Source organism: Saccostrea echinata, unplaced genomic scaffold (assembly GCF_033153115.1).
Source record: "Saccostrea echinata isolate AGI-Se365-2 ecotype Australia unplaced genomic scaffold, CSIRO_AGI_Sech_v1 ptg000027l, whole genome shotgun sequence".
Classification (NCBI taxonomy): domain Eukaryota; kingdom Metazoa; phylum Mollusca; class Bivalvia; order Ostreida; family Ostreidae; genus Saccostrea; species Saccostrea echinata.
Window position 1 is genome coordinate 6,320,456 of NW_026889776.1, and position 9,721 is coordinate 6,330,176.

The 9,721-nt window shown below is 32.4% G+C and overlaps 1 protein-coding gene across 1 annotated transcript; it reads right to left on the reverse strand.

Moving 5' to 3' along the window:
• On the reverse strand, positions 1-6,958 carry LOC133193456 (uncharacterized). The gene is made up of 9 exons (XM_061329403.1): positions 6,901-6,958; positions 6,245-6,340; positions 3,094-3,464; positions 2,634-2,882; positions 2,067-2,199; positions 1,700-1,896; positions 1,338-1,454; positions 1,150-1,245; positions 1-1,032 (listed from the first exon to the last, which is right to left on the reverse strand). The coding sequence occupies exons 2-9, from the start codon at positions 6,333-6,335 to the stop codon at positions 721-723; spliced, it is 1,566 nt and encodes a 521-aa protein (XP_061185387.1). The 5' UTR covers positions 6,336-6,340; positions 6,901-6,958; the 3' UTR covers positions 1-720.
• Between the last annotated feature and the right edge of the window lie 2,763 nt (positions 6,959-9,721).

Genomic DNA, 9,721 nt, shown 5'->3' on the forward strand with positions numbered 1-9,721 from the left:
TCCAAATTCTAAACAATTCAAAAAATGAAACGAAAAATTATTTTCAAACTTTCACTTTTTGACAACATATCGAGTTCTTGACTTCTAAAATTTCTAAGATTATCCTTTCTCAACCAAAGACATGTTTAAGTCAAGTGTAATGAACCTAATATTCACAAAATATACATAAAAACTACATGTATTGATCTCATTAAACAGAACAATTGAAGAACAGTATATAATTACCTTTTTATAGAGGCAATCTACCATAACGTGAATACAATAATTACAATTAGTTGCATTAAAAAGTACCAAAAAGAAAAAAAAAAGTATCAATGTCATGAAGTACAATTAATAGGAGTCAATACATTTGACATAAGTAACATAACATTGAACCTTATCCTCAAAAGGTTATATCTTGGAATCTTTTTAGATCTGATATACTAGTAAACAGGAATGTTTCACACCAGTTAACATTTTTGTAGAACATGCAAAAAGAAATGACAAAAACATATTCATAATTGACTACAAAGTATGTCTAAAGCAAACATAATTAAACACACCTATGTTTACTAATATTTCATTCAAATGAAACAAATCCATTGAAATGTAGATTGAAACCAATTTATAACAACAAACCAATGGTGTTTTCTTGCTTACAACAAAGTCAGGTTTTGTCAACAAATAGTACAAAATGTAGAAATTTGAACTAGAAATAATGAGATTCTACAGTAGCATGATTCACTGTGTAGCGTCAAGACGCTTGCAGAATTTCATGTAGTTTTGGGAAACAAAAAATTTATTCTCCCTGTCTTCTAATATGTAATGTTGCAAAAAGCCCAGAAGTTGAAAATGTTTTGGATATGACAAATCCCATGCATAGTAGGAGTAAATCAATCGTAATAGTCCATCCCTGAGTATTCCCACATTTGTGTCAACCTCCTGGCCTGCTCCCACAATATACATATTTTGAATCTCGTTCCTTTGGTTGAGAACTGCAACTAATCTTGGTGGGTCGTCATGCTTTGTTTTTGAACCTTTCCACTCACTTGCCTAAAAAAGGGACATAAAAACTATACATTGTACATTTAAGAGTTTAACTTGGAAAAATGATAAGTTTTTTCATCTAAAATTTATTTTCTTACTACTGATACTGGCTTTATTTCATACCTTGCACGATGTAATCAAGGGAAGCTGTTTGGTACCATGCTTGTACTTGATTGATTCCTCCAATCTGTTCAAAAGCTTTATTGTAACTTCTGGAATCTAATAAAAGAAAAATTCTATTACTATGTGGATTAAGGTATAACAAATTTTAAAATACTTCAATACTTAATTAAAGTAAGTATAACACTCACAGAGTCTGAGTTTTCCTCCATGAATATTTGGGACACTTTTCTCATTACTTCATCCCAGTGAGCCAAAATAGCATCTTTTTTCAGGTTTTGTTTGATAAGGAAAAACTCCTTCTCAATCTGAAATAAAGAAGGGTAATCTTAGCAATACCTAACCATTTCTGTTTTGTATATTAAGAAAAATACCTTCATCTATAGAGTGCTTAAAAATGCAAGGGATACAAACAAGATCCTAGACAAATAGCCAACAGTTAAAAAATATGCTTTACTGCACTATACGTTAAATTAGAGCACACTGCATTAACATTGCAAAAATCACAAGAAAGGAAAATTCATTAAAATAACAGCAGATATAAATTACATACAAACGCAGCTTTTCCTAGAAATGGAAACTTCTTGATGAGATGTTCCACAGATCCCCCATGTCTTTTTTCTATAAACAATCTTCTCTGTTTTAATGTATCTCTTTGAGTCTTAGCAATAAGTGCATTGTCTCTTAGTTTGGTTGGTTTTTTAAATTCCTCCATCAGTACATTTTCTGCTTCTTCTAGGGTCATTCTCTCTTAAAAAGATATTGATGAACATTAGAATAAAATGAAAATTGACAAGATATTATTGATTTGCAATTTAGCTATCTTCAGCAATAAATGTTATTTCTGTGTGTCACCTGTAAATAAAGCAATCTACCCATGCAACCCTCTCTGCCTTTTGAAAGATAAATATTTCGCTTACCATCTGTTGAGGAGACTTTTTTCAAGCACACTTTTGGCTTTTTCTCTGCTGTGTGTTCAACAGCCTTTCTTCTTGCATTCCATCTCCACCTTATGTGTCTTACTTTTTGTGACAACTTTTTGTTGAAGTATCCCTAGAAATACAGAAAATATAGAAAACCATTATCTGAGATTTTAAAACCTCTATTATATAAAATTTAAGCAATATGAGCTGCAACTTTGATGTCAAAATTTTCTGTTGCAAAATTGCCATTAACTATTTCAAGGACAGAGAAAAAGAACATTTATAAACTTCTGTTGTTCATATTTGTAATAGAAAAACTATTTACAAGCTCTTAATGATGCAAATTTACATTACTGTCATCCTGTACAATATAGTTTTCTTAAATAATACTAAATATTTGATTGTACAGAGATCTTTCTTTTGAAACAATTTAATACTTTATTTTAGTCTTATTAATCATAAAAGGTTTAAATTACTTCCAAATTTATCATAATGACACATTTTAATAGCAAAATAAAATTCTCAAAAATGCAGCTCATACTAGTATTGCTTTAAATGGTTTACCCAAGGATCTTTTGTGGCAGAGTGTCCAATACAGGGAAACTTGGAATACATTAATCTTCCAAAGTCGGTATATATTCCCTTTGTTTCAAAGTTACCAACACTTAAAACATGATAGGCTGTCTCTTCGATCATTTTATCCCATTCTTTGTAGATTTCACCCTTTTCCAGTAATGATCTTACAACGGGAGAGTATGATGGTATATACTGTTCTAAAGACTCAGTGGATGTTGGTTTTGACGGTTTACGGCTCTGTAATTTAAAAGGAAAAAAAATATTTATTACACATATTAATGTTTTTAAATTAATTAAAGAACATTGCATTTGTCTTTTTGCAGCTTTTTAAAGTACTGGTAGAATAAACTAAAAACGTATCAATTTAAAATTTTGCTTTCAATTTATTAAATCAACATAATTTCAAATTATTTCTTTGGAAACATTTCACTGGATATAAAGTACTCACTTCAGCTGAGCTTTCAAATGAGGTGCCTTCTACTTCAACATGTTCAAGATCTAGGCCACCACTTGCAATCTCAGGTAATGTTGCCACTGGTACCTCATAGATTTGTAAGCCTCCTATTGGCTGAGGTGTTGGATCATCATTTGCAGACTGTGTCGTAGTAGGTTCAATTTCTATGGTCTTGCACCCTGCTGAGTCCTCCTTATATTCTATAATGCGATATCCCTCAATATTTTGTTCACTTTTTTCTTCATTTCTTCTAATTTTTTCAATAAGGGTGCAAATTTTCCTTGCTGGTCCAACTTTTCCAGGTATCATCAAAAAAATGTCACTCTCCTTCATATTTATTAAACTGAATCCATCCACTTCATTATCTGTAGTGGCAAATTAAAATTTTCATATAGAGACAATACTTCCTATTAATGTCTATGTGAGAATTCAGGCTTCATTTTAGGATTAACACCAACAAAAATCTACATTGAATAACATTACATACATTTGTCCCCTTAATGTATGACTAATCTGAGGCCATTTGTATTTTATACTTAGTGCAGGTAAACAGAAAGTTTCCTCTGTTAGTCTACATGCAAAAGCATTAAATATGGGGCAATATTCAATGATATTTAGTAGTTTGCATTGAAAGTACTTGATGTTATTTAAAACATATATATCACTGATTACGCAAAAATCCAACTCATCTTCATCATAATTCTTCAATAGTACACTTCCAATTCTGTATGTTATCCCTTTTAGCTTTACACAACTGGTCTGAAGAACTGTATCAGGAATATGAGTTTCATTTCTATGTATTGCATCTTTCATACCATCACACAAGTCAGCAAATTTCATAGATGACCCAACGCCTACTGAATCACCAGAATAAAGATATACTTCAGATTTTCCATTTTGTACACTAAGCTGTCGTAGACACATCCACTGCTGATGATATGAAGCAACTGACAAAGGTAGTGATTTGAAATTTTTCCACTTCTTGTTTTTAAAGAGACTGTGTTTGGCTTCCATTCGAACACACCAATGATTTCTGCCTGGGCCAAAGTGAATGATTTGATTCGGAAAATGGCAAAGATAATGGAGTTTTGGTGTAAACTGAATATCTGGATATAACTTGGAAAAATTTGAGTTGTGGTCATGTATCAGTTGCTTTAGTGTTGCAATTGTTTCATCAGAAGCAATAGGGGAAATAACAAGAAGAGTGATCTTTAATAGTCTGATAAAATTTTTCCAGTGTTCATCATCAGGCTGAATTTTTTCTCCAATCATAAAAGGTAAGAGTTCCATAAAAGTTTTTGTCTCTATAGCAGTCATTGGAAAGGTGTTTGGTCTTCTCAAAGATTTCATTTCTATCTCCTGTGGTTTATCTGTTGATTCTTCTGTTGTATAATTGAAAGTTCTTATTACAGTATTGAGATAAGATAGTGAGAAATATTTTGTCTTTTCAATAAATGTTTCAAGCATTAACTGAATTTCTAATTTGACTATTCCCTCTAGAAGAACATGCATTGGATCATGCAATATGCACTTGGTTACTTCAAATTCAGGAATCTTCAGTAGTATACTTCTTCCAGTGATGCCATATTGCTTAGACCAATATTTCTTGGTTTCTCCCTTAATTTGGTCCAATACATCACACCTATCTTTATGCTCTGCTTCATCCCTTTTAATAAAGTCATCCTCTGAAAAACTTGATGCTAAATTGTCATATCTTACTTCGCAGGTTCGACACGGTTTTTCTGCCATTCCAACACCTTCTTTAAACCCTCCCATAAGCTGTGCAGCTGGAGTGTCTCCTAAAGCACAGTAAAGCATTCCATAATATTTTTTTCTTTCTTCTCCAATAAGGAAATGTTTTCCTTCATGCAAAATGTTCAATGAATCAACAAAATCTTGAAGAAGATTTGATAGACCATACTTTCTCAGGTCTGTAGATTTTCCAATCGCCAGTAGTTGTGTTGCCTGTAATTTGAAACGATTTTCCGGCCCAATATTCAGTAGAGTCCAATAAAATACAGAAAGTTTATGTTTTTTGCGATGTGAACCAATTGGATTCACAATTTCAAAGTCATCATGGTAAAGGCAAAATAACAATGCATCAGGATGATCTCTTAGAAAAGGGTTCTGAAAATGTGCACCATCTCTAATGTCAGAAAATTGAAAATCAGACCTCTTGGGAGCATGAAGTTCTTGTTGTACTTCTGGCATCTTTAAAATCTCATGGAGTTGACAGAAAAATGGAACATAGTATCCCAAGACATCTTTTTCTATGAACCGGTATTTGTTTTGCAATTTCACATTTACACGTTTCTCTCCTAATTTTACAGCAACTGGTTTAACATAACCAAGGTATCTTTCAAAATATTTTTCTCGCAAATATTTTGACTCTAATCCCTCAAACATATTGTCTGAAAAATATTTCATCCAGGTCAATTCTGGCGAACAAATCTTCCGACATTTGTGACCGTATATGTTCTTTCATTAAGCTATTTCGAAAGCTATTCATTTGTTTCATTGATACTAAAATGTCATCAATGGCTTTTTGAGATAAATTGTGCTGAGCCACTAGCATCAAGATAAATTGTGCTTCCCATTTTTTCATAAAGTCTTCAGTCTCTGTTTCTATATCATCCTGATCATCATTAATATCTAGTATATCATTGTCAGAATTTTCAGCCTCAGGATCATTGGCATGCTTTCTGTAATGATGGGTCCTCAATCCTGCCACAGTTTTAAAAGAGGCCCCACATCCTGCCCTGCTGCAATGTACTATAAAGTTTGGTTCAAACTTATGCCTTCTTAATAAATGTCCATATAACCTATCTTTGCTGTGGCAGAAAAAAGGGCACATGCTACAGTAATTTTGCAAGCTCATATTTCCCTAATTGGCATGCACATGCATTCATCAAAATGAACCTAAAGAAAAAAGAAATACAAAATTGTATATGTCATCTGGGGACATGAAAACAACACAATCTACTAACTATAGGATTAAGTAATTTTTAAGAAAAGAGATGTTTTGTTAATTTGTTGACTAGTTAAACTTGATTAATAACTTGCATTGGCAGGGAAAATAGAATAAATTTGATAATATAGAACAAAAACTTTAAATGTGCACTATAAAACTGAATTAAATATATACCTTTGAATATGGAACTTGTCTCAATGCTGATACCATTCCCAATCAGCCAATTATAAACATCATCCAGTGAAGATTTCTCATCAATAGACATATTTCCTAAGTTAATGAAAAAAGAAAATTAATGACTTCATTTAAAAAAATATAAACAATTTACAAAAATTATGATAATTTGTATTTGGCCTTTTTACAGTATTTGTATTCCATTTACTGAAGCCACACCACAGCTTTTAAATGAATGTTCAAATACTGGTCCTTTCAATGTATGTACACCATGCGACTTTATCAACATTATACACATTTCTCATTTAGCAAGAATTGATGAAATTTGAATCAACATGTTGGCACACCAGCACTATATTTACAAATGAATCCTGATGTTATGAAGGGTGACTATAAAACTGAAAGCAACCCCTCCATAAAATATACAACTTGACCTGAACATTCTGTACCCATATTCTATATTTTGCCTATTTTTAATTGGAAGAACTACATGTACTGTATGTTCAAAATGCAAATGGTGAAGATTCAAGTCACTATTGACTGATAGACAATATAATAATTATATATTAATAACTACATGTCAAGAAATCTTTGTACATATATAATAGATTTCAGTATTTAAAGGCAGAGAACTGCAAAGAAAGAAATACATATACCTCTTTCTTTGCTTCTTTTTATCACAAATTTAACAGTGTCATGGACCAATTCCGAGATGTCGTACACCCCCAAATCTCTCAATTGTGGGAATGTTCCCACTAAGTAATAAATTAACCTGTCTGTCTCTTCCTCTGATAGGTCCTCTGCCTCTATCTTCAAGGAACCCAGTACCTCGGTGTTATTGGCACGGATTAATGTCTTCGATGGCACATGATTTAAAAGAAACAGTTCTATATCTTCTTTTATTGATGCAGCATATTGGTCCATAATCTGAATAAACTGGGAAAAAAAATATATACTAATTTTCATATGATTCCCTCAACTTTCACTTTTAACTATAAATAAAATTAACTGATTACACGTACGATGATGAAAATGGACAGGAGATTGGTAAGAGGTAACATTTTGCCATCGAGGAGCATGTTTACACGAATAAAATAATGTGCCGTCCAAACCCGACCTCTGAGATGCATACCGATCCCGATTTTCATTAAATAACGTTTTTATGATTTTAAAAATTATAGTATCTTTACTCATTAATCATTGAACATGTTATTCATGTCAACTTTCACAAATAATTTTACGTAGCAATAGGAATACAAAAAGGGGTTTTAAGCAAGAGCATGTCATCATTCTTCTCGTCGACCAAGCCGCTGATATTTATTTATCATTTGACTACATAATGGGAGTAACACGGCTCTGATTTGATATACTGTACATTTTTTTTCTTGAATTCAGACAATATATATATGAACAGGATGAGGGAATGACGCTCTTGGAGAGTCTGATTACAATATCCTTTCTCACATAATCTCCATATATATAATCAAAATCTATATATTGTAATATGTCCTTTTTTTATATATAAAAATGCTTAATTATCTTGAAACAAATAAAGTTTTCACCTTAATATATTAAATATTTTTGTACATAAAACAGGCATAACATTTAAAAACAAGAAAATAAACATTACCAAGATAAGATCCCTCAATCATGTTTCCAACATGGCTGCATGTGGTCGCTTGATTACTGACCAATTCCTTTGTCCTCAGAAAGTGGCGCGAATTGCATCATCCTGTGATTGTGTTTACATCTTAAACATGTTTAGCACAGAAACGTTAGTTACTTGGTAACTCCAAACTCTTATCTATATCAACATGTTTAGATCCTAAACATGTGAAGTTTAAACGCGTTTTGTTCCCTTCGCGTTTAGCATGTAAACATTTTCTTGAACATGTTAAACCTAAACATGTATATATTGTGTTCAAAATCTATACATTATTTTTACAGTGTAGTGATTTTTCACTTGTAAGCTAGTTTTCACAGAGGTATAATAAACGTTTTTTTAGACCATACATCGAAATAAATTATCATAATTTCTATAGTCGTAATTTATTAGGTTCAACTCACTGCTTTAAAGGATCATTGTAAATGTTTTATGCCCGATTTGGATACTGAACAACGTGTGATTTTTGAAACACTGATGCCCCCATATGGCATCTTATGGCAAAAGTTAAAGTTTCTCAAATGCAAGTCAAACTCCATGGTCAAGATCAAAAGATAAAAAAAATGTTATTACCCAAATAAAGGTCTTGAACAAAGAATATACTGTGAAATATATACTAGTATAGCAGCAACAGTTTAAAAGTTATTGCCAAGGTTAATTTCTTTAAAAGGTCAAACTCCAAGGTCAAGGGATCATAATTGTTTGTACTTGAGGGAAGGTCTTAATTGTTACAAGGAATACACATATGGTTTTAAAAAAGCCTTAGTACCAACTGTTCAAAAGTTAAAACCAAGGTTAAAGTTTTTCAAAAGTAGGACATACTCAAAGGTCAAGGTAAAATGGTCAAAATTAAAGGTATACAATGACAGGCCTTGTCACAAGAAAATTACCTATGTAATATAAAAGCCCTAGTACTAGTCATTCAAAAGTTATTGTCAAGGCTAAAGTTGTTTAAAAGTTGGTCAAACTCCAAGATCAAGGTCAAATGGTCAAACATATTTATACCCAAGGAGGAGACTTATCACAAGGGATACAGATGTGAAGTATAAAAGCCATAGCACCAACTGTTCAAAAGTTTTGGCCAAGGTTATAGTTTGGTAAAATTTTGCGAAAGAGGATCAAACTCCAAGTTCAAGGTCAAGAGGTCAAATATGTTGGTACCTGAAGGAAGTCCTTGTTACTAGGAATACACATAAGAAATATGAAAGCAGTAGTTCCAACCAATCAAATTTTATGGGCATAGTTTTTTGCGGACAAAGAGGCTAACACAGTCTAACAGACAAATAGACAGGTGGACAGGACAAAAACTGTTTGCCCCCCCCCCCCCCCCCCGGATCTTCGATTACAGTAGCATAAAAAAAATGTCGGCGTCTTTGGGTTTTCGCATTGGCCTTAAATCTGAAAATCCAAAGGATTACAAGGTGCATTACGATACGCTTTCACATCATGTTCTATAACCCAGAGCATATTGTCTGCAAAGATAAATATTTAATTCAGTATTTAATTAACTATGCATAATTATCTATGTTGTTTTAAAAAGAAAATATAAAAAAATATTTGTTTTATATTTATCGATGTAGAGATATGCAGAAAATGTTTTCCTATTTTAAGTCCTATCGCAATACATATTTAAAAGAAAGTGTGTGTTAGAGGGGGGGGGGGGTCATTACATTTTTGCTGGGATTCGCCTATGTAAGACCGTAGAGAAACAAAGAGTGGGGAGGGTGCAAGCAGCAACTAAATCAAAATTTACATATTAAAACTGCAGCAAAAGACTATTTTCAGAAGGTCTGCCCCCCCCCCCCCGGTACAAT

What these genes read in the sequence shown, in the direction of transcription:
- LOC133193456 (XM_061329403.1), bottom strand. Translation starts at nt 6,335, where the DNA reads ATGTCTATTGATGAGAAATCTTCACTGGATGATGTTTATAATTGGCTG. An exon ending in GACAAGTTCCATATTCAAAG is followed by an intron (nt 3,465 to 6,244) that starts GTATATATTTAA and finishes TTGCCACTACAG; the next exon opens with ATAATGAAGTGGATGGATTC. An exon ending in TTCTAGGAAAAGCTGCGTTT is followed by an intron (nt 1,455 to 1,699) that starts GTATGTAATTTA and finishes TCTTTATTTCAG; the next exon opens with ATTGAGAAGGAGTTTTTCCT.